The sequence below is a fragment of the Harpia harpyja genome, chromosome 1 (assembly GCF_026419915.1).
Source record: "Harpia harpyja isolate bHarHar1 chromosome 1, bHarHar1 primary haplotype, whole genome shotgun sequence".
NCBI classification, from domain to species: domain Eukaryota; kingdom Metazoa; phylum Chordata; class Aves; order Accipitriformes; family Accipitridae; genus Harpia; species Harpia harpyja.
In genome coordinates this window covers 91,512,807-91,538,837 of record NC_068940.1, presented here as the reverse complement: position 1 = coordinate 91,538,837, position 26,031 = coordinate 91,512,807, and the positions used below count along the sequence as shown (strand labels likewise).

Sequence of the window (26,031 nt, the reverse complement as noted above, 5' to 3'; positions counted from 1 at the left end):
GATATTTGATATCTAGTGTAATTTACACTACTGAGCCTAGTATTTATTAGGAAGACACACACACAAAAAAAGTTTTTCCACTTCAAGATATTGGACTGAAAGCTGCCAGTATTACAAATGGGAATTTTTTTTTCCCCTAGCTTTTATGACAAACGTGGGTCAAAAATTCCTCAGTGATTTTTCCTTTACTGTGCATACACTCATATTCTATGTTTTTACTCATGATTCCAATCTTTCTTTGGAAAATATACTATGAACTAAGTTTCTTAACTTACAGCCCGTGGACTTTACAGATATACTAGTATGACAAATTTGAGGGGAGGGTATAAGCCATGCTTCATTTGTTCAGAGACCCAACTACAAGAAGCTACAAAATAAAGACCATGTCTATCATACACAATCCAGCTACATTGCTCAGGATTCACAGACAGGATAATGAGCTGTACGAGAAATGTAAAACAAGACCTGTTAACATCCCCACAGCAGAGTGGAAAAACATCTAATAATGTATCTGCCCATAATTAATTTCAAACTTGTCAGCTTGTCCTGAAGCATCAAGACCTATATCCTTTTATCAACACTTATTATCCACAGAAATTCTTGGTACTTAAATTCAATTATACTGTACAGCAATTTGTTCTAATTAACGTGAGTTATTTAATTAATTTTAAATTTGACTTCCAGTTAACATGAAAGCTTCTCCTCCATTCCAGTACTGTGAGAAATTCCTCCACTGAAGATATTTCCACTTACTATACGTTTACCATCAGTCACTTCAAATATCCTTTCTTTAAGAAGCCTGTATCACTATATTTTAATTTTAGTGTCCCCTTCTCTCATCCCCATTAAACCCATCAGAGATCTCTGCCCCCAAATTCAGTCAAGACTAATGCCTCTTCAGCACCAAACAGGCTGGATGAAGAGTGGGAAGTTGGATGTGAATCCAAGACCTCACACAGGATGCTTGCCCATAATATTGAAGACCTGGATTTTAAACCCACCTCAAACTGGGCAAAGAACGTCCACCTGGATATTCCATATTTCAGGCAAAAATCCAAATGAAAGCTAAAACAACTGGCTGGGAAACTCTAACTCTAAAGGTGTATTTGTTTTTTTTTCTTTGGAGAGATGGTCAATGTAAGAAGAGGCTGACTTTTAGTAAAGAAGAAAAATGAAAAGGTCTTGTTTTGTTTTACTACGTAAGAATGTTACAAAATTTCTAAAAGCTTTTGTTTTCTGACAGCCTTAATTACAACTTTTGAGACTAATTTGGAGAAGAACCCTAAAAAAAAAAAAAAAAAAAAAAAAAAGACTGGAGTACCAATACCTAAATCAAATGAGATTAGAAATCTCAGTGAAGAGAAAGGGGACTTCTGCTTCTATGCAGTTACAGTAGAAATAGTTCATAACAGGTCACAAATACTCCAAAGAAACCTTTTCCAGTCAAGTAGCTGAGAACTCTAAACCAGAAAAAAAAATGCTGAAGAATCCAAATTTGACAGCTTGCAAGGATGCAACAGCCAGGGCACACAGACATATTTTGATGTTTCAGGCAAACTCCTAAAAAAGAGGCGGCCTTATCTAGTCACATGCTCCTCAGGACAAGGGGTTGGCTTTCAATGTACCTGTAAAGGGACCTGTTCATTTGGCCAGGAGCTTTCATAAGAAGAACTTACAAAGGAACAAGAAGTGTTACAAAGACTGAAGGAAAAAAAAAAAGGCAGTGACAAAATTTTTACATGGTTTTCAGTAACATACGACTAGGACAGCTGATTAGGTATTAGCCCTCCTTAAAGCAGTAAGTCATTCATAAAAGTCTTTGTTATAGTGTTACATACAAAATCTTAAGTTATGGTGTTCAAAGTAAACTTAAGACAACTGCAAGTCAAGACATATCAAGCAAACAAGATTCTTACCACACTAAACAAAAACATGTGGAGTTTAAACTGAACTTGGATCTGTCATAGTCCACATAAAGACGAGATACACTGGCAGACAAAAGCAAGGGAATTAAAAGCACAATGGTGCACGTTAGTACTTATATGTGCAAGTCTCCTACCCTACAGTTTTGAGAACCTTACAAAAAAACCCCAGAACACCCAAAACAAAAAAAACCCAACAAAACACCCTAATTTAAAAACAAACAAACAAAACAGGAAAAAAAAATACTAAACAACTACCAGCACTAATTTCAAAACATATTTATTGTAGTTAGGTTTGTCTTCACAGTTGAATTATTTTAAGTGAAGCAGCAACTCACTACTATATGAATTCACATAAGCAATACCTGAGCTTCAAACCACACCATGACACCAAACAGCTGGAAGTATTTTTCACCCATGTTGCAGTTTTGAACACAAACTGAATCACAGGCAAACTCAAGGTAACAATGCAGTGAAGACGAACCTTAAGACCAGTTCTGGGTATTTACTCATTTCTTGAACGAAAGGACTCAAAATGTGTCATACAAAACCGTTGAATTCCAAGAGGTCTGTAAAAGTACTTTAGTTTTGGTGAGCTCCTCTGCTATAAAAATGCAAACTGAATTACATTAAAACAACACAGTCCAGCTAATTCTTTTAGACAATATGGAGACACTATTCTGAGCTGTATTATTGCGGGCATTTTAAGTATGTTAAAACACACCTGTGAAAGATATTTTTTGTACCATCACCCAGATTAAACACCTAAAGAAAGTGACGTGAAAAAAGCATGGTGTCTAACATTCCGATCTTTTGAGATAGTTAACATTACAAAACCAACAGTTCAAATGTTATGAAAGAATACATCTCTATGATCACAACTATCTACACATACATCATATTATAACTCTGTGTTACTGAACATCATAGAGGATGCAGAGTACAATGAATGCTCAGAACATCACTGCACTTCACAAATTAAGTAATTTAAGTTATTCACAGTGAAATAAAGGGTATAAACCGGTTTCTGCCAAAAAAGTTGTAAAAAATATTTGCGGAAATACAAGTATTTCTTGTTTATATTAAGTAGCTTGAATGGCTATTTTCTTCTCTACAAAGGGAAACTCCTTTGCGATGAAAAAAACATGCTAAAAAGTATAGACTACAGATTAGTTCTGTATAATCACAACTTTTATTACCTTAATTTAAACTAAGGTATCTTACTCCATGGTTTCCAGACTGGATGCTTGATTTCACAGAAATAAATCCAAGAAATACTGCCAATAAAACAAAGCCTCTAAATATTTACACATCCATTTTCATGTAATATAAAGGTTTAAAACTGGTTTAATTTATGATGCTATAGAGAGCTTGCAAGCTTTGCCTTTAAAGTTAACACAACTAGTCAAAACTCCTCAAGATGAAAAGTTTGTTTCACAAAAATCCTCAGATATCACGCACTGGGTGATTTTCCACAAATAAAAGCAGAAACGTCTCACTCCTTCCTTTTCCTGCCTAATTCCCCTTTTCTGATTTGCTTTGAGAGACTGTTTCATTTTATATTTTGCCACACAGTTTACTTTTCAACATTTAAACAGTTTCCTACTTTCTAAAATATTTACTAGGATTTTTAAAAAATGCTTAGAATTATACAGTCCTGTAATTCTTAAACACATTTGAAGCCTTAACCATCATAAAACACAGTCAAAATGAACACAGCATACTGAGAAAAGCTAAATATCTTTACAAATCTAAGTCCTTTAGTTTTACAACTCAGATACACTGGTCTCTACACCTGTGTCAACAGAAGTTCATGTTCATTAACAAGCTAACTACAGTATTATTGCAAAATAAGGCTTTTGATTACACGACAGTCATTCATAAACCTGATTTGAACCATTAATACCTCAATCAGACTGATTTTGAACCTACAACTGAAATTTTACAAACAGAAAATGCAAACTTGGTCCATCTTATACAAAAAATATTCTTAAAGAAAAGATGAACTGTGCTGCAAGGGCTGCAAAAGTCTTAGACTATGATTGAAGTTGCCTGCTATCAGACAGGGCAACTCTGCAGCCTCTTCATTGTCAACAGCAATTTCCATACAAATGCTATGCAAATGACTCTTCAACCTCACATAAAATTTCAGCTATTATCACAAAAGTCCCAAGGATAACTTTTTAAATAAGAAAAAGAAAAAAAATATTTAAAACCAAAATCAGACCATAGCCCTCTGTGATCTTTTGAACTGTTGAAAACTTTGTTAATTAAAATCTATGTTTTAGCTCTTCGTCTGAACAAATAAAAAATTAAAAATTAGATTATTTTTTAAATTATTTTTTGTTATTTTAAAAATACGACCTTGCACCAATTTTTCCATGATAAGCTAAGCACATTAAAGTTCCAATTTCTGGAGCTTTTAAGAAAACTTGTAAAAAAAATCCATTCACTTTGTTGTGACAGTATGAAAACACAGTATGCATTCTGACAATCATGTAAACAAGCTAATTAGATGTAGCCTATATATAGAACTACAATATAGAACTAAACAAGTTTCTGGACCATCAACTTTAATCATATGGGAAAAAAATGAGCAAGAAATAAAGCCATGCAAAAAAAAAAAAAGGAGGAAAAAGTAATCAGATTGCAAACAAAAACAACTAGATATGGAGGTTAACTTAATGTGAAGAACTATTAATTGGTTTTACATTAAAATGGAGCAGGAAAAAAACCTTTTTATAACAAAAATAATTTTCTAAGACCACAATAATTAGGAAAGAGCTTTCTATTCATAACCTACTCTGCTGGAGTGTGACCCGTGATCACATCTTTTGGACAAAAAGGAGAGAAGTCTGAGTCATCGGGCAGTATTCTTTATGACAAGAACCTGTATGACAAAGGTGCATCTTTGTCACAGGTTTCACAAAGAGGTATCTGAAGTAAACTGGAGGCTATTGCTTGCCCCAGAAACATCACGTCAAGTCAGAATGGAAACATTACACTGCATATTTCCAAGCAGTGTGGATTTTTTAACAAGGCCAAGTAATCCTTTCAGAAAAAACACCACAGATCATTTTCAGCAGTTGTGTCACAATGTTCTTCAATTACAACGTAGATACAAGGCGGCAAACACTTCGCTTCTCTGAGTTTGAAGCAGTGTATTAAAATGCTGTTGAATCTTGCTGTTAGCAGTCTCTGCCCCTCGTGACAAGAACCTTTGCTCCTAAGCAAACAGCTGATCCACTAGTGAATCTCATTCTGAAAGGCAATTCTCAGCCTAGCATGTTACAGCTAAAATAAAGTTATTCAGACTAGCTTTAATGCAGGGGAGTGATCAGCTACTCTGTTTCAATGAAGAGCTCTTGACACCAACACTCCTGCATCTCTGTTGTGCCTCAGTCACCCCACTCTACCTGCTGCCATGCTTTAAGAACCTGTTCCTAGTACTTGCTCACTCCCTTCTTGCCCATGGTGTGCAGAGTTATTTAGGCACGTTAGTGTGACAGAGAAGTGAGTGGGGAAAAAAGAAACAAAAAGAGGAAACTTTTTTGTGCAATAACTTCCTTCACAGTTCTAACAACTAATATACTAGTACTCCCTATACAATGAGTAGCTTTAAAATACTGCTATATATAAATTGTTCTTATTCTGCCGCATATATAGACAGCTGATTTATTTCAACATTTTATTAATGACATGGAAACTACCCACTACTGTTGAATAGATAACTCCCAGATTATCAATGTGATCCTTTGAATGTTCCAATAGCTTGTACTACTGATGTAATTTTTTATGCCATTTAAAACAAAACCAATGCATTCAAAGTCCTTCAGATTCAACACTACAATATTAACCAATCACTCTGTTGTGAGCTTGAGCTGTATCTTTGCTCTGCTAGCAAGTCATGCACATGTGCTCTCACAGTGTGCTCTTTGTGGGAGGAAAGTTGTATTACAAAATTTTCAGAAATTCAATGCCTTATTGCCCCATAAACCTCACCTCTGCTATACTGATTAAACAACTACCACCTAGAACAGCTAACTGATCTGCTTGATTTACTGCTGATGACTAAGAATCATAACACATTCATCTGTGCTGAAATACCTTAAGTGTACAGTCCACCAACCAAGTTCTCCGAGCAGTGACAGTCACATTTACCTGTTTTACATAGTTCAGTTCTGATCTACCAAGGACCTTAAGCCACACCAAAATGTATAAATATTTAAAAGCAATGTGTTTTGTAAACACATTTGGCCAAATGAAACTATAGCAACAACAGTATCTGGGTTTTCAAATACACTCAAATTATCTAAAATGAGAAAAATATGCAAATTTTTTGTACTTGGATTACTCTGGTCTTAAAACTGAATTTGTATTTGTATTTTATCTCTGCTGCCAAAATAAATGTAACAGCAATGCTCAGCAAACAAGTATAAAGTACTGGAAGAAACCTCTAACAGTCTCACTAGTGTAATTTTTTCTAACCACTGTATGAATTGAGTAATATACTTAAAACAGCAAAACTCAGCCAAAGAAGATGCAATGATACCATGTTAATAACTGACTGCTAAAGACTAGCAAGTGTTACAAGTAAGAAAACCACAGGGTGAGAACAGAATGAGGAAGAAGCTCAGCTGTCACTGACCAACCTCTTTAATCTGTCATCATCAGGGTCACAACCCACCCAGCATTGCACTGGCCGGCTTGCTGAGTTTTGTCAGAAGAATTTTTAGAGTATTGTTGCACTAGAAACAGAACTGCTGCCTGATGGGACTTGGAGGAAAGGTGTGAGAAGTATCCTACAGACAGACACACTGTTAAGATACGGACAATACAACATTTCATTCAGTAACTGAATTAGAAATCGGAAAATGTGATTGTGCCCTACAGATAAAGCAGCCAAAAAGTAGGAAAAGCAACCCCACACTTTACCTGCATAAAGCACTCACAGTGAGCACAAACAGAAGCAGCAGATTCTGACTGGAACATTCAAACCAAAGGGTAGAGGTCAAATAGTTCCCCAGGAACTCTCCACTACTGCCAGCCATTGAGGGCAGAGGACTACCGCTAACAGCTGAGCTATAGTTCAGCCAGGGATTTTATTCAATCTCCTTGTGGGACTACAACATACCCCTGCAGCAAAAGAGATTGAGCTGAAAAAAGTGTTGTTGTTGGTTTTTGTGGTTTTTTGTTGTTTTGTTTTTTTACAACTATTACTGCATTAAAAATTACACACTAAGAACAGAACTATTAAAACAGTGGTACATACATGCTGGCATAAGGCTGCCAGCAACACATTGAAAAGATGCAAGAACTCATTTAGGCAAGGACTACTGCACATACTATTCAGTCATTTGGACCAAGCTATTTTTATAAGCAAAAAATACAGCTTTACCTCTTTTTAGAAAGAGAGAGGGATGGCACAGCTAGCAAACAGAAGATGATCAGAGGCTGTTTGCTTTACTAGTGTAAAAATAAACCCCTCACACTATTTTCCAATTTTACAAAGATACTTTTAGAAGATTGTTTGAACTGAGTGTCTCAGGACAATTTTTTTTTTTTTTTTCATTTTGTATCACAGCTACAAACAAATACTTTTAAACACTGCATACCTATAGTACTACAGGTTCACAGTCACCTCTGGGAAAATGAGTAACAGAACCAAACTATCCGAAAACATCCCAATGTACAGCACTGCTTCCTCCCTTCTTTTAAATTTAAATACGTAAAATGCTACAGAAATTATACTGGTCAAATTTCTTATATATATAAAAAAAGTCCACTTTCACAAAAGAGAAAAAGGCATGACTATTGAATATCCTCTTTGAATGATCTCTTATCATAATATAAGCTGCACTGATTTTTTTCTGTTTCTGTAAGAGAGGTATTCAAGCAACATGTGAAAACACACATTTTCTGGAATAAGTATTTCAAGCCCAACATTCATCTATTCTAATTCTTCAATTATTTACTAACTTTGTGTAATCCACCCTGTCTGAAGCTCAGGAAGTATTATATTTGCTCACAATGAAGTGCCACGAAACACATCAACGAGGCAAGAATATTACAGAGAATCTATCCATTTAACCCATATAAACTTAAAAAAACCTACACAGGAATACAGAAATTAAGTGATTATTTAATATAGAACCATCCATGGTAACATGGATTCTAAAGTAAGATTTATAGTGTCAAGACCGTCCTGTGCAATCATCTTCACTACTTGTACCCCGTTGCATGTTCTCAAATGAATGTCCTATATAAGGAATACTAGAACTCCCTGCCAATATCTGTAGCAGTTGTCACAATGGGAAATTAATTCCTTCAATTGCAGTAAAATTCAGTTGGTCAATTTAAGTGGAAGCAACTAATAAAGGTATGCAGTAAACCAGGGAAAGAATATATTTGAAGTCTGATCACACACCAAACAGGAATCAAGCACATGCCAGAACTGAGTAATAATAAGGGTTTTCTTTAAGTATATTTTAAAGATAGTAATGAAAATAGAGAGGATACAGTAAAGTACACTTGACATGGACGCTTTGCACTATCGTGTTTAAAAGTGCATCAAACTGCAGTCAAAACATAGAGGCTGAACTGAAGCAGATAGCTATGGTATTCAGTATAAGAACCATGCATAAACTAGTCCACCTTCTTGCTTCACTGTGTTGAATAGAAAAAGGCTTGCTGAAAATCTTCTGTTCCTCTGTTGTTTATAGTCAACATTCACATACCAGGTCATGTAAAAGTTGCACAAAGACTCAAGAAAAACATACAAAATTTCTTTATATGCACAATTTTCTTACATTGCAGTATTTGCCAATGTACGGTATTGCTTGGTTATTTTGGATGGCCAAGTGCACTTATCTCTGTGTAAAAGCTGGAATTCTTTAATAAAGAAAACTGGAAGGCAGGAAAGCAAACGCAGAGTCTAAGACCAATGTCAGACCTGAGTCTTTTTGGTCTTCTTTTTAGCACTGCACTATTCTTCTGTTACTAGACAGACTTGCAAATATCAACAGGGCAACAAGCCATCTTTCAGAGAAGAATTCAGTGTCATACTAATTAAGCAATATTTTAAATGAAAACCAGACATGTTTATCAAAAATTACTGTTTCCCCTCCCAAAGCCCCCAAAATAGAATTTTCTTATACAATGTTACTCTTTAAGAAGGGTCTAGAGCACAAGTCTTAGGAGGAACAGCTGAGGGAACTGGGGTTGTTTAGTCTGGAGAAAAGGAGGCTGAGGGGAGACCTTACCACTTTCTACAACTACCTGAAAGGTAGTTGCCCTCAAGTTGCTCCAGGGAAGGTTTAGATTGGGTATTCGGAAAAATTTCTTCACCAAAAGGGTTGTCAAGCATTGGAACAGGCTGCCCAGGGAAGTGATTGAGTCACCATCCCTGAAGGTATTTAAAAGATGTGTAGATGTGGCGCTTTGGGACAAGGTTTAGTGGTGGGCTTGGCAGTACTAGGTTAATGGTTGGACTTGATGATCTTAAAGGTCCTTTCCAACCTATATGATTCTATGAGAGTATCACACTATCACTAACAACACACATCTCCATTCTCACAATCTTCTTGGGCTCTTATTCCCTAATAATGAAGTAAATCCAATTAAAATATAGACTTTTGAAGGGTCACAAACAATGCACAGTGAAGTCTTGATGTTTGCTTGATGACTTTAAATTTCTGGTACGTATTATACAACTTTCAGCAGCTTTAGAACTGAAGATCCAGTATATCACAAGACAGATCAAACCAGAAGAATAGCTGTTACAGACATGTAGAAAACTGTGTTGCTTTCTGTAAGAATTGCACTTGTGTTTATTGAAGAGTTTGACACTGGCATTCCAAACAGTAACAGCAGTTCATAAAATATAATGGTCCAAAATGACTTTCAAATGGTGTAACTACAGCTATGTTAAGAACTCAAATAATGGCAAAGATCCAAAACAACATGAGGGAGGACAAAAATTAAAATATGTCCTACTAAAATACATCCTTCAAGTTACCATTTGAAATTATAATTTGCAGAATTAGCCAGTAAACTGCAAATATTGCAGCGTCAATTTGAAGTCGTGTGAGATACAGCAAATGTGGTTTAAGGGGAAATAAACACATCAAAACAGTAATCGGGTTCTAAGCACACACAATCAACAGGAAAAATATCTTTAAATTCTTATACTAACATACTTTGCACAAGCAGTGCGAATGCAATGCATCATCTTAAATACTACAAGGAATTTCATTAGACATACCTTTTCTCTCTGTTTTCTGTGCAGGGATGGAAGATGTGGATGTAGGCAGTTTTGATAAAGTAGATGCTCCATTAGCATCAAAGGATTTCTTTGGCTGGTGATCAGATTGTAGAGAAAATGGACTAGGAGGAACAGTGCTTGGGGTAGCAGTTGGATGAACCACTGGTTTGATGGGATGCTGTACTGGAGTAGAACTACTGTGAGTCTCTGCTCTTGGCAGTCTGTAGTCTCTGTCATTGTGCCTGCTTGTTTGAGATAAAATATTCTGTGGGAGCATACTACTGGCGTCACTGGAATGCTTGTCTTCCACTTTTTTCAGGATTCCCCAAGTAACATTGCAATAAGAAAAAAAAGATTAAATTAGAAACTTGTCTAAGATTGCAGTGACTGATTAATACAGCTGCACATGAACAACTAGAGCTGATTGAACTTCTTAGGATTAAAAAAAAGCCTCAAGTAGATCAGCATCAAAAAAGGCAAAATTTAATTTTACTCACTGACAAAATGCATTTTCTCTGATCTTTGCTTGAGTTAGAGTTCCGGTTAAACACTGTGTTTTGATGAAAGGCTGCTTTATAACAAGTGTTACAGTCAAGTTAACTTTTGAAGTCTCCTAAAAAATCTAAACCAAAATCTATTATTTCCACCTTATATTTAGCGTGAAGAGATAATCCGTGCCATTTTTCTTTTGTTCACTGAAAATCCTGAACATCAAGTATAATTTAATAGTTTCAAATTCTAGCCTTCAAAGAATTCCACTTTAAGTCACTTGAAAGTAAATTATTTGTAGTAGTACTCAATTGAATTAATTCACGAAAACTGGGTATTAAATGAGTGACTAATCTGCATTTGTCACATGATCAGAGACTCTAGAATATGCTACACAGGGAACATACCAAGCAAATATAGAGTAATTCTTTTTATTGATTTCTAGATTTTCATCTGTCACAAAACAAGTTACTGCAATATGCATTTCTACTATCTTTTTGTAGCATACAGTATGTTTTAGCATATGCAGTATGTTTCAGCATACACAGAAAAACAGCCCTTTATACTTCTCTGCCTTGCAAAGTCCCAAGCAAGTGGTGTGGGGGGTGGAGATTAATACTTTGGCTTCTACTTTTAAACCACCCTGAGTATTATGCTACAAATTCACCCAAACTACATCAGCATACAGAAAGTATCTCACAGTACAATCATTTCCCAGAAAAATTTGACAAATATTAAAGCTAGGTAACAGGAAAAAAAATTCCAAGTAACAGAAATTCATAGTCCAGGAAAGGCCTTGCTAAGAGTATTGGCATGGTAAAAATATGCTTTCAATAATGTCCACAAGCCTCTGAAATCCCTGATATCATAATCTTGATATCATAATCCATTAAATTACTTTATTATTTTCAGATGTGAAATCAATGTTTTAAAAGAGACTCCTGCATCTCTATTTTTAAGCTCAGGATATGACACTGACGGGTCTCAGTGATCACAACAGTCCAACCATACCATAAACTGTGCAAGTTGTTTCAATAACTACCTATAAAGATAATCAAATTGGGCAGTAAAAGCTGCAAAAAGGAGGAGTACCATGAAAAGCATTAAGCAAGCGTTGTACTAGTAAAACCTCAAAGTTATTTTAAGAAACAACATTTGGAAGAGCTGTCTGTGCTATCCACTTTGGCCTTTTTACATAAAAAGGTGAGAAAAACAGCTAAGGAAAGGGATTTCTCTTTTTTTTTTTTTTTTTTTAAGTTTGGAAAAGAAAACAGTAATGCAAACAAGGCAAGAATATATTACTGTAAAAAAAACCACATACTTCCACTGGCAAACCCACTGGCAGCTGTCGCCTGCATCACCTCTCTTCTGTAATCCCTATCTTTTGGAAAACTGTTAACTGACATTTTGCTTGCTTCTTTTTGTCTCTGCTCTCTGAAGAAAAGAAAACACAAGTTGAGTAAGAACTTACATCATCTAATAATATAACACTTTCTACGGGTGAAGTTACTTGAGATGAATTAAACTATCCTAAGAGCTTGCTGCTACAGATGGGGTAGGCAAACTCCAGCCATTGCTCCCTCACACCAGTGCTTGTTGAAGCCCCCAGTATGCCAGCTCAGCTCACTAACATCACACAAAAAAAAAAACCAAACAAAGAAAAAACCCAACCAAACACCCCCCCCAAAAACAACAAAAAAACAAACCCCCACGCCATCATTAAAAAAAAGAATAAAAAAACAAAACCCAAAAAACCCCAAAACCCAAAAACCAACACCAAACCAAAAAAACCCCCAAACCAACCATACTTCCCTGCTCCTGCTCTGGGTCATTAAGAGATAAAACAGGTACCAGAGGTCATGATAAGGTTAGGAACACAATAGACTTGGACCACAATCTTTTATAGCAGCAATCTATTAGATAAGCTCAACTGCTCTTAAATGAGCGTAAGAATATTTGTTCTTTATACAATGAAAACACACACACAGATATACCTTTCCAGCCACTCTTTTGGTTTTTCCCATTGTGAAACTTCTGTTCGGCAGTTGTAGTAGTATTTTTTGCCTGAAGAGCTGATGTGTTCAGACCAATCATCTGCAGAATCGTAAGCCTTTAAAATACAAACAGGTTGAACAAAAGACTACTTCAGTTTTAATATACAAATGTAAAAGCTTCCACCATTTTTAAAACTACATAGTGTCCTCATATGCACCCATATCATTGCTTTCCATTTCTACCATCTCTAAATGCCTGTTTCAATTTGGTAGTTTGAAGATGTGACCACTATGCTCCTGTTGCATTCTGCAATAGTTTCCTCTGTTTTATTCCCATCAACCCTGAAACAAAATCTAATAGTATGTTTAGTGGGATACAGTAATATCAATATTGATAATATTAGTTTTCTGCACCTTAACACTTCCTCAAAACTATTAATTATATTTTCAAAATTTTTCTATACTTCACAAATTTATCTATTCTGTTTTCAGTGCCATTTTTAATAAACTGTCCTGGTTTCAGCTGGGACAGAGTTAATTGCCTTCCTAGTAGCTGGTACAGTGCTATGTTTTTGAGTTTGGTATGAGAAGAACGTTGATAACACTGACCTTTTCAGTTGTTGCTAAGTAATGTTTAGTCTAAAGTCAAGGATTTTTCAGCCTCTCATGCCCAGCCAGCAAGAAGGCTGGAGGGGCACAAGAAACTGGGAGGGGACACAGCCAGGACAGCTGACCCAAACTGGCCAACGGGGTATTCCATACCATGTGACATCACATCTAGTATATGAACTGGGGGGAGTGGGGGGGGGGACGACTAACTGGGGGTCGTGAGCAATTGCATTGTGCATCACTTGTATATTCCAATCCTTTTATTATTACTATTGTCATTTTATTAGTGTTATCATTATTAGTTTCTTCTTTTATGTTCTATTAAACTGTTCTTATCTCAACCCATGTTTTACTTCTTTTCCCGATTCTCTCCCCCATCCCACTGGGTGGAGGGAAAGTGAGTGAGCAGCTGCGTGGTGCTTAGTTGCTGGCTGGGGTTAAACCACAACACAAACACAACCCTAACTACTAAAACTCGGATAATAAAGTGACTAAAATTCACGAAGTGTAATGCATCTTCAATAAGTAAAATCATACTGTCTTCTCTAGATTTACCAACAAAGTAAATGGAAAATATTTCTCTATATATCTACTTCATTTAAATAATGTAGTATTTTAAATTCGAGACAGGTACATCAAAGCTCTAATGATTATCAATTAAAATAGTTTTACAACACATTAACAACTGCAGCTTGGGTTTACAGAATGTTTATAAAATAAAGACTGATGCTGGAAAACTCAATGAAGCAGGTACTGTTCATACCGCCTGTTTTAGACAAAATGATGAAAATATAGTGTGTATGAATGGGGTGACACAGAGATGAATACCAATCACAAATACTCACTGCATCAGAAGTTTTGCTTGGATTATTGCTGGGATTAGAAGAATGTGAATTTGAACTATGAAGAGCACTGTGGTTATGTGAATTTTCTTGTGGAGAGTAACTGGTCCCTAAAGGAAAACAAAACAAAACAAAAAAAAAAACCAAAAAACTGTTCACCATGTATGTTTTCAAAGAAATCAACCATCTGCATTCTAAGGAGGTGGAAGGGGAAAGGAGAGGGGAAGGGAGAAGGCAAGTTGTCCACAGCCCGGACCACAGCATAGCTCAGATGCAGAAGTATTTCAGGAGGCCATATGCGTACTTCTTTTTCACAGTGTAAATTTCACTTTCTAGTTACAATAATGCAGTATGTCCCTTCACTAGTCTCACTCTCAGACTTCATTCCACTAAAAACAAACAAGTAGGAAGAGTCCTAACATGTCAATTCAGAAATTAAAAGACATCTTCTCCTCAACATTAAGTCAGAAAGTTTAAATGGATTTATCAACAGCCTACCAGATACACAAAATCAGGTTTTAAGTTCACTGGAGCAATGCTGTAGTCTCAAAAGGGTTAAGAAAACTTGTAACTGGTTGTAGGTAACTACTTCTGTTTATGCATATAGATTAAATTAATTTTCCTGCACCTCAGTCTCTGCAATATAGGTATCAACATCTAGAATACCAAAAGCAGCATTTTGCAAACGGCTGCCTGCTTCTGGCCTCCCTAACAACTGCTTCTCAAGGTAACCAGTTTTTCTTCCTTGCTGTGAAAACAATTGAACACAAAAAAACAGCCGGGAAATGAGAAGGGAGATAATGCTCAACAACTTTTACATCTATATTTGTGCCTAATCTCAAGTCACCAATTACACCTGAACAGTTCTAATTACAATTAAACAAGACCATCCATTAAACCCTTCGCAATCTTATTTTATATTTCCTGCTCTTAAGGCCTCCCATTCCTTGAAAATCTCTAAGCAAGTAAAAACTCTTCCGTTCTTCTTTATATGATTTCCTCTTCCTAAGTTTTAAATATTCACATAGATCACATTAAACTAAGAAAAACCATTTTCTTACACATTTCAGGGAAAAATCGAGATATTCCAAATACAGCACTCTCCCTGCCTTAATTTTTCCTCTGCCTACTGAGGAGTTTCTAAATACCCAGGGATACTACATCAGGTACCACTAGCTTCACCTACCATATAGTGATCTAAACAGGAAGTCAAAGTGCTCTGCAAATTGCAAAGACTGTATGTTACGGGCAACTACAATAGAGAATACTGATAGTGGACTGATAGGTGGGAGTGAATAAAACCATTAAAACAAATACATTTTAAGCCTTCTGAGAACCACACACGCAGAAGATGACTAAATGATATATCGTGATGATTCTATGATTCTATGATGCAGAATGGGAGAGATTATAACGCAAATTCTACCTTCTGACTACACAAGCATTGACAAAATTACTATTTCAAACTTCTTCCTCCCCAACCCTAACCCTGCAGGTTAGAAAAACAGTCCATCACAAAAGCAGAGAGGTACACCATGACTAATCTGTTCAGTACCCTACAAAGGTTAAAGGCTGATTTGCACACGCATGAGTTATTGCAACCTGAACCACCAGAGTATTGCAGCTCTGAACCTTTTCCTACACTATTTTGGCTAAAACCATATGTCATTCTCTTTAAAGATCGGGGGAGGAGGAAAAAGTCTTGTCCTCAAATACAGCCTTCCAAAAGCAAGACAATTAGTTCTACACCAAAAGTATCTTGCATGCTCAGAGCCAGGTGGAATGACTTAAAATGGGGGTAACTTAAGCTTCTCAAAGCAATACTCACAACATCACATGCTTGTGATGCACATGAATAACAACAAAAAATTGAGCTTCTAGTGAATGGTGTGACTTTACATGTTATGTACATTAGAAAATTCCAGAATTTAGACTTCAATATACATTTATAAAAACAGACACACTTAATTCCCCTAAATGTATGCTAGAAGTATATTATAATTACGTAATTATAAGACTGTACTCCTCACTCACACCAATAGTCTTAATTTTTTTTTTTTTAGACCCTGATTATGGAGTGAGACAGCTGTTTAATATTTTTGTATTAATCATTCTGTTAATAGTCTTTATTTACTATACCCTTCCCAAACGCTACTGAGATAAAAATCATTAAAATTTCTTCATGTATTTCTGTAGGTTGCTTAATGCAGACTTACTAGTTCATTTCTACTATAAGGTAAAATCATCTCCCTTTTTAAAGGAAAAAACAAGATGAAAATGCCAGATGGCTTGTTTGAACAGTTTGATATTAGTCACTTCAAAGCTTCAGAAAACACCAGTGCAGTTAATTTACTGTAATCCCGTACAATGGATGCAGTAACACTACACTTTGTTCACCATATTCAAGATGTAGTCAGTGATTTTTAAATACTGTAGTCATCTGAACACACTGCCACAGTGAATCTAATCTAACACACATTTTCCAAACTTGAATAAGAGCTAACAACATACGTATTAAATCAATAAAATCCTTTAATGTCAATTCTATCCAACCCATAAACAAACCCCTCAAACTCACTGAGCAGACTTTCAGCCCCCACATGGTCTAACAGCTCAGCAGCATCCCCTCAACGTTCCACAGTTCCCTGCCGCCCTGGTTCCCAGACCCAGTACTGAGTCACAAAGCACCCAGGATAGAGTATCAGAGAGGCTGCAGCAGTCACACCCACCTACAGCTGGCCCCGATAGTAGAAACACCTACTATGCAGCAGTTTCTTCATAAGGAGCCCCTGGGCCTCTCCATGCTGAGCTGCCATCCTCCTAGCAGAATCCCAGGCTGCACACCCATGGGCTTGCCCTGAATCAGGGATCCTGCCCTACCCTCAGCTGCATGAAAAACTGATCATGGCTGCTCCAGCAATACCAATTGTGTCAGGTTGCCAGGACAAGCTATGTGGGCTTTTACGAGGGCCAACCATAAATACACACCCGATGGCATCTAGGGCAATTACACAGTGTAATTACAGATGCAGTTTCACCCCCATACCTCCATTTTATGCGTAATACTGCTTTATGTTTGGATCAGTACCCAAACTTCAAGGGAATGAGGATACAAAAGGGCTGCCAAACTGATGTTTGCTGTTGGGAAGCTTCCAAGACCAAAGCAGATGATACTCTGGAGAACAAGAGTTTTAGGCACTTCATACAAGTTAAGGGCTTAAAGATCATATATAAACACCAAAACTGTATCACCAAATCAACCACATACTAAAGTCTTGCCGCCTCAGTATAAAAAGGTACATACCTGCATAGCAGTCACCTAGGAATTCTGACAACCCAGCCAAGCAAGCATTGCCAGCTCAGGTTGCCAGGGAAAGTTGCCAAAGATCTTTAAAAGGCCACCAAATTAAAATGGTATGCAGAGAGCAATCTGCAAGTGGAGGTATACCTCTAAAAAGGGGGGTTCCCCTTACTTGTTTGCTAGCTTTCACCACCAGCAAAGCCTAACCCTAAGCCATTTTAAGGTGGCTGTGACATGCAATCAGCTGTCTTTCAGCTGCATGCCTGGCAAAGTAGATCATGAGAACAGGACCACTAAGATTAGTACACATCCCAGAAACAGGCCTGATAAGGTAGACAGCACAGTACTGTCACTCGAGACATTCCCTTACAGCACTTCTCAGTTAGTGCTTTCTTCTGACAGTTAGACCTTCCTTATTAGTCCCGCTTTCTTCAAGAAAGAGGGACAAATTTAAAATGCTTATTAGCATAGCTTAAGATTTAGCAATTGCAAATATACATCTTTGATGCACCGTAGGGAAATTCATATTGTGTTATAAATCCTGCAATTCAGTTACAGAACTCCCCACGGAAATGTTTACTGCACCATCACCGTGATTTTCCTCAGCTTAATCATTATTTTGGAAGCAGTTAAATCTGGAAAGAGCTACTCGTAACTGGAAGATGGCCAAGAAGGGCATCGGCACTATGGTTATATAAAACTGTAGTGGTGCAACTGTGTGAGCAAGCCTTCACTAACACTATTTCTAGTGATGAACAGGTCATAGGACAGGTCAGAGTCAAGGTTAAATTATCATAACTATCTTCAAGTCTTTCAAACAAAAATCCCATCTTCCTCACTAATGCATGAAAGCAGAAAGCACAAAAAGCCTGGTTCTGGGAGCCAATTAAAGAAACAGGCTGTGACTTAATGCCTACTACAGATTTGAGATTCTGCCACACCAAGATCCACTTTAACATTTTTGTAAGTAGTTTCCAGATCCAAAGTGCTGAATCCAAGATAGTTTGAACTGCAACGAGGCTTCAACACCATGCTGGACTTGGAAAAAGGACATAACATAGGGTTAAATAAGAATACTCCATTTTGCAACAGTCAACTTTCTCTAGTAATTATCACATTTAATTAATGTCTCCATTAACACCACTTCAATTCTGTGAAATTAAGAAAAGTTGAAATTCTGAGGTAGCTAAAGATCAGACTGCTGCAATAAAGCAACTTATTTCTCTCCCTTCACCCCTGCCATCTTTCAGGAACAAGCTGAAACTCCTTCCTTTCCAAAACCTGTACTAGCAACTACAGCATCCATTTGTAACCAGCTAAAGTAAATTTTCTTGCTGCTTGATTAGAAGAGTCAAATACATCACCCTACATTCCCCACCGCCCTCTGGATTCAAGTGTCTTGGCCTAATTAAAACTCTTTTTAACTCATAACATTATACAGTATCATAAACATAAAATCTCCAACTGAAATGCACTAATCGGAACACCAAGACACATTACAGTTATCTTCAAAAGATAATCTACAATCCAGATCAGCAAACACTAAAAAAAAAAAAAAAAAGCCGCTATTTTTCATCCTCTTCAAACAAACATACACTGAGAAATTAGGCAGTACACAAGTTCACACACCTCCACTCACACCCAAGATTTTAGCCAGGCACAAATAGTAAAATTACAGTAGTTGCAGTGGTACAATATAGTGTTGCACTACACAGTGGTTAACTTTATACAGTCCAACATAAATGCTCTATGTTTCCTTTTCAGTCAGACAAATACCTTGTTAATATTCTAACTCTCCTTTTGTCCATAATAAAAAGTGTCAGTGCAGACAATATAAAGGAAAGTTTACAAATGCTCACTAGCTGGGCAGGAAGCATGAAAAATGTTCCCCAGCAATAATGAGTGCTGTAACTGGAACTCAAAGGCAGTCCTCCCCTCCACTCCTTCCAGAGGGAACAAGGATTCAGAAGGGCTCTAGAAAAGTCGTCTTTTCTGTGCCCAGAAACCAGGCATATGGAAAGAAACACTGGGCAACAAGAAAGCAAGGAAGTTAATTCGACTTCATACATACTGTTCTATGACTCCATGTTCGCCTCTTAGCTAATATGCAATCAAATTCTTTAACGTAGTTCATTAGAACTTGAACTTCCTCAACAGAATAAATACTGCCCAACTTATAGACACTAATTATTTGTTAACAGAGAAAACTTTAACAGAAAATAGTTCATGGTAGTGATATTTTATAGGGATAACTAATTAAGACTTGTTTAAACAGTGAAAATCACAGAAACTTACCTAGGATAATCCTAAATTAAAATGTCTAAAGTGTATTTCAACTGACATCTTTGTTACTTCAGTGCAAATCTTTCTGCAGAACCCTTTCTAAAGTTCTGCATATGGGAGGAAAAAAAGTAACACAATAGGAACACAATACCCAAAGTCTCAGCAGTAACTGAACAGCCTATCATGGCCATTTTTATTTGCCACAAGTAAAAGTAATAGGACAAAACACAATTTTCCTTCACTGCATTTTTATGTGGCCTGCTGTATTGAAATAAAATATGGCTGTCTTCCATAGGCAACTAAAAGCATAAAAACTTGCAATTTTTCTAGCAGAGCAATGGCCTCATAGAATACACCAACTGCGCATTAACATTTTCTAGAAATTCATAACATACTAAGTTGAATGCACAGTGCTCTGCCAAAAGAAAGAAAATCTAGCCTGATCACTGTACTGCCCAACCGCCCAAATATGTACTCATTATGCCCCCAAATAAATGTTTTATACCAGTCAACAAGTAGCTCTATGAGCAAGAGAGCTCTCAAAGCCTTATTTCCTCCCCTACCCTCCTCTCCTACCTCATTTCCTAGCCAGGAGAGCAAAGCCTGTGCTGTTTTGTAATGTTTGATTCACAGGATGATCGTCCCAATGTAAAGAAGTTTTCATCTTTTTCTCCAAGTTACCAATCACACAAAATTTCATGGGAATTAATCTAAAATGTTAATATAAGCAGACCAAGAGTCGTTCATACATGGAGTGGGACAAATGACCAATAAGGGATGAAAATGATACTGTAAGCATACAGTTTTCTTCACAATAGATTTTTTCTTCTAATATGGTAGTAAGAAAATGACACCTCAAGGAAGAAAAGCCAGAAGCAGTAAACCAATGAGAGTTACAGATTCGTTCTGTTTTACTAATGAAATACTCGAAGAAGGCCAAAATGTTACTGATTATTAAAATGAAAAAGATTGGCTTCACATTTTATCGTACACATTGCATAACATAACAGTAGTTTGCTGTTTTGCTGTCATCTGCTTACATTTTTATTTTTAATTAAATCTGCCCAATTTATTTCAGAAACTGAAGCTTAATTTTAGGGCAAACAGTACAAACTGTTCTAGAAAGAAAACCAGTTATCGGCCCATCAAAAAGGAAAGCAAAAGGCAGTAATAAAATGGCTCAAATTAAATTCAAACTTCTGAGTTCTCGCGTAACAATTCAGTGATTTACTACTCCAGCAGCTAACAGACAGACTGTTTTCCTAGGGCTTTACTTCAGTCTAAATAGATGTAACAGCTTGGGTTGTACTCACTGGTAGAACAGATATAAACTTATTTTTGTCTAACCACCCCCTTCTAGTTTGCTCCTTTCCTTGTTACAGCTACAGCAAAATAATTAAGTATTTTGGGGGTTGTTTTCTTCCTCCCCTCAGCCCACCTCCCAGTAGCAATGAGAAATCACTTTTCAACTTATACATAACTTAGAAAATCATCAGGTTCACTGAACAAGGTCCATTGAATCCACTGAGTTTCTGGAAGATCTAATACTCAAATGTCCCAAGTCATATCCTTCAAAAAAAGCCTAAGGGATGAAACATGCATTTCCACCGCACTCTATAGACAAATCCCTACCAACTTTCTTCTTCAAAGAAAACCAGTATATTGGCAGTTTTCTTGATATCTCAACCAGTGAAACAAAAATAAGCAAAAGACTGAACAAATAATTTTACCGTCACCTGCAAAAATGTTTACTCTTTATTTCTGAAGAACAGTAAGCAATATCGTTTGAAAGAATTTGCCTGTTTCTCCTAAATTAAGGCAAGTTCCAACCAGCTTCTAAACCCTTCTGATAAGACCCAAAGGTTACTAAAGTAGATACTTTTAAAGAAGTTGAAATCTACAAGTTGAATTTACGTGAAATTAAGAACCACAGGTGGACAACAAATTCTTCAGACTTACATTTTCTGTTTTCTCCCTTTGGGTTCAGGTCACCTAATAAAAAAAAAAAAGCTAGCAACATCCTCAACACTGCTTAACATCTCTAAGGCACCTACTTTATTTGAGATCAATTGACTTGAAAAAGCAGCCTAAGTAATTTTACCCATGGAAAATATGAAAAAGTACCATGAACTTCAGCAACAGAGTCATATTCCTAACTCTCTAGCTCATGACCCCAGAAGATTTCAATGTGCTAAATAAAAAACAAACTCCCTGCTACAAGCATCACTGATGACAGTCAATTTTAAAGTCTTCTTCATCTTGCAACACTTACTAATGTTGTCACATTTGTATTAAGTGGAGTGGGACATTCCTCTAAGAAACTAGAGGTAGTTGAGAATAAAGCCAAACTATACTTTCATTCTTGACTGTAGCTCAGAAAACATTTACATCTCTAATACAGTGTAAGAGAGTACACAAGAGAAGTTCTTCTGTCCTCAAATAAGAGCTTCATACAGAAAGGGGCTTTTTAATCATTATGACACACAAAACAAGAAGTGTTAAACTGACAGCCAGAATCGTTACCACGAACTATTAATGATGTTATCTTAACTCCAGCGTGGATCTGCATAACATATGGCCAATAGATTGAATTTCCCCCTTCTAAGCCCTCCCCAGCAATACACCACAAAACCCAAATGAACAGCCCTCCCATGAACAACATACTGTAATACAGTATTAAAGAGATTCAAGTTTGGTAACAGAAGTCTAACAGCACTGCAATGATGCACTATACTACCTCAGGCAACAATACTTCCACAATCCTGATCAACTCAAGAGTAAGCAGAAGACTGCCACTGGTTCATGCCTCAGATTGGTCTAATACCTCCTCAAAAGATAACAACTCTACTACATACGTACAGCAAGAAAGGTGTGAACAGGATTTCGTTATGTCAGATAAAGTATATGAAGGTTTTTTAATTGGGTCATAACTAGAAACTAATTTTATGGGTCATAACTAGAAACTAATTTTATGGCTAAGCACCTGATAATAAGCAGTTACCACAAAGACAGAGAAACTGTTTGCTTTAATAGAAAACAGTGTGCATGAAAGTATATTCAGTCCACTTCAGAAAAAAACATTTCACTTCTGTCAGATGCCCTGAATCTCTATTTCTGCAACCACTGATACACATTAAATGTCAGTAGATAATTCCAATTTTACAATGTTTTTCTCTCAAAACCCAAGAAAAACTAGAGAACTCAAGACATTTCTAAAAAAATGTATTAGTTGTCTGGGGTATTTTTAAATTATTACCAATAGGCACATGTTCAAATACTTTCTGAAAATCAGCCTTAAGGGTAACTAAAACCAATAAACAAATCCCTTAACATTGCGGGGGGGGGGGGGGGGGGGGGGCAGGATGTCACAGTTTTTACTTTTCATTTAAAGAACTTCCCAAAGAACATAAAACAAATACATCGGAAGAAACACTGATGTTTAACAACATACACCTCAGTGATGCAAGATGGAATTGCTTAAGTGCAGACACTTTATAAAAACTGGGTTTTCCACTGTTTTAAGATTACAAACAGCACAGTAATACTATGAAAGACTGATATACCATAAATTGGTCATCACTGACAGAAGTTTCAATAAAGTCAGGGGTCATGCAAAACAATTTCTGCTTACAAAGGAGAAAAAAAAAAGCAGCGGCCAGAATACAGCTCTGAGACTACTCCTCCATTTTCTATGTATCAACAGCACCAAATCAGTACTCCTACTCAGAAGATCCAGCCAATTAAGCAAGGTATGACAACTTACTCTCCGTGACAAAATCCTCTGAGCAAAAATAAGATTAAATAAGAACAAGGCCATGTTGTTCAGCAACTCTCAATTTTCTTTTAATGTTTTGGGGATAGTTTCTTGGGGACAAAGAACTTTAAGCAGAAGATTCTGTGAACACAATGTTACTTACAAATTAACTTGCGGGAAAGTTTCAATTCCTCAGTTTAAAATAAGGAAGATGAAGTTACAGCTTTTTCTGAACATAGGTAGTGCTATGCAGTGACAAATGCTTGCAACCTTAATCCCATCTTAAAAGTTTCCTTCATTTCAATTGAACATGCACTATTCAGAATCAGCAACTCTACAAGTACACGATGTAGAAAGATTAAAAAAGGCATCTCTATTACAAAACACTACCGCAATCCTGCAAGAAAAAATTAGTCACAGACATAACTATCCTGCTTATATCCTTAATAAAAAGGCTGTGGCAGAATCAATGCCTAACCACATAAAAAATGGCAAGAACAATAAAGACACTGTATTATCTCCCTTCTTAAACGTGTCAAAAATATTAACTGTAAGTCACATTATCTCAAATTCGTATCTCAAGATACATCAAATCTGACTACCCTCCAAAGGCATGCAGAATTTTGTCTCATTCAGTTCTATTCTATTTTTATTTTGTAGGCTAACACAAGAAAGCCTTATTTGTCCTCCAGTTACTTAATAACCAAACTCCACTTCAATACAAGATCACTGCTTAGGTGCTATTAATATTTGCCAGTTGAGGAGAACTTTGCTTCTCTTCTAAGACTACAGCAATGCCCATGAAATTTTTAGTAACTTATCACAAATAAGCAAGCTAACTTGAAAATATTTAGTATTAGAAGCAGCAATTGCTCAATAAACTTTTACATGATAACTTGTGAAACGATTAGGCTCAGACAAACTAATCTTTCAGTTCAGGACATGATATGCCACATATGTATTTATTACAGTATAGATATGCAACAAGTATAAGGATATAAATTTTATATTTATTTAATCTTCAACTGGGAATTGTTTTTGAAAAGAAGAGATGTTAGTAACATTCTGAAAAAAAGAGGTCAAATCAATTTCTGCTGCATAGAAATTCTTCATTAAAAAAAGGAATGCTGGCCCAGGCCTCTGGGTGGGAGGTGGCAAACAAGGATCCACCTAAAAATTAATACATACAGTGTTGTGGTTTTAATACGATGGATTCACAGCCTTAGTTTCAGGCTGGATGTTTAGCTCAGCTTAACAAAGGTATTGTGCAATAGGGTTTTCAAAGATCTAAAGCACAGTAGGTGACAAGACAATTCTTCCCTCTTCCCATTAAATAATTCTTAAATATATACTTAAAATTCAACTGGTTTTTCCTGGATTTTCCTTACTAGAGGAAAATATGCCTCTCCACAAAAGCTAAAGTTATGTTTACAAACTGAAAATCTGTTTTATGACTGTCTGGTTGCCTAAGTGTCTCATTTTATTTCCCTAGTTAAGTAAATACTCTCAAAAGGACTATACAGAGACTACAATCATTAGTATAGGCAGTGTTTTGCCAGTAAAAGAGGTGAATTTTACACTACTTGAATTTGAAGAGGATCATATTATTTCTCATACTAAATCAAGTATAAATAGTATTCTTTCAAAAGAAATGAGCAGTTTTGAAAATTGTGTTTTAACCTGTCAGCTGCAGATGTCTGAATGAGCAAACTACTCAAACTACTTAACTAGAAGAGATCTGAAGTCCTGCTGATGTCATTCAAGGGGGACACCCGACATGAACACACCATCATCCAGAAGAACATAATGATGTGAAATAAACACAGCCTATTTACACAACAGGTAAAGCACGTTACCTAATTTGTACTAAAGAGTTTATGCATAAATGAGCATTATTTATAATTATATGCCTTAATAAGAAAGTATTCTTTGGGGTTTTTTTCCACATTTCAGAGTGAATAGGTATGTTTGAAACATAATAAATGAGATGAGCAGGGTAGATCATAATTTCCTTTTCCCGTTTTTGCTACTGATAGATAGGAAGAATTTGTAACTCTGTTACTCTAACAAATTCAGTAACAAAACTACCTAGAAAAGCACTGAGGAAGACTGTTGCTTTGGAGGACATAAAACAGCATGATATTTAAGAAATCTAGGAAACCAAGGGAGAGGACCTAATCTGCATAACGGGAATGAAGCTGTATATAGTGCTTCTTAAAAATATTTTCAGAAAGCTCAACATGCCTAAATATAGCAGATTTCTATGATAATATGGTGAAATACAGAATGTTTCTCTTCCAAAAAAATAAGCTTAAAAAAAAAAAATTAATCTTACTAGGAATACTGAAATTCTTACAGCCGCAGATGTAACAGGTTTGAAAAAGGGACAGGAAGGATTTTTTCAAACGTTTAACTAAGCCAAGATCTTTTCCATAAGAAAGCGCCAATACTGGCAGTTTAACACAGTAACTTAGTTTGAATCTAGTGAAGTCTAATAGTAACATGCCCATCGCTATGGATATTTTTTCAAATTATGTTTTCTTTTAACAAAAAGGCTGATCTTCAGATTCCTGG

The 26,031-nt window shown here is 36.3% G+C and overlaps 1 protein-coding gene across 5 annotated transcripts in view; it reads right to left on the bottom strand.

Annotated features, from left to right (window-relative positions):
- WAC (WW domain containing adaptor with coiled-coil) overlaps positions 1 to 26,031 on the bottom strand; it is a 64,175-nt gene that overhangs the window by 23,933 nt on the left and 14,211 nt on the right. For 4 of the 5 annotated variants that reach the window (XM_052805059.1, XM_052805078.1, XM_052805048.1 and 1 more), the window contains exons 4-8: positions 21,663 to 21,695; positions 14,123 to 14,229; positions 12,669 to 12,784; positions 11,996 to 12,108; positions 10,186 to 10,494 (exon numbers count right to left, since the gene is read on the bottom strand). In XM_052805059.1, the coding sequence (XP_052661019.1) occupies positions 10,186 to 10,494; positions 11,996 to 12,108; positions 12,669 to 12,784; positions 14,123 to 14,229; positions 21,663 to 21,695 (678 nt within the window). The remainder of the gene's footprint in view (positions 1 to 10,185; positions 10,495 to 11,995; positions 12,109 to 12,668; positions 12,785 to 14,122; positions 14,230 to 21,662; positions 21,696 to 26,031) is intronic. The other variant, XM_052805068.1, reaches the window with a different exon arrangement.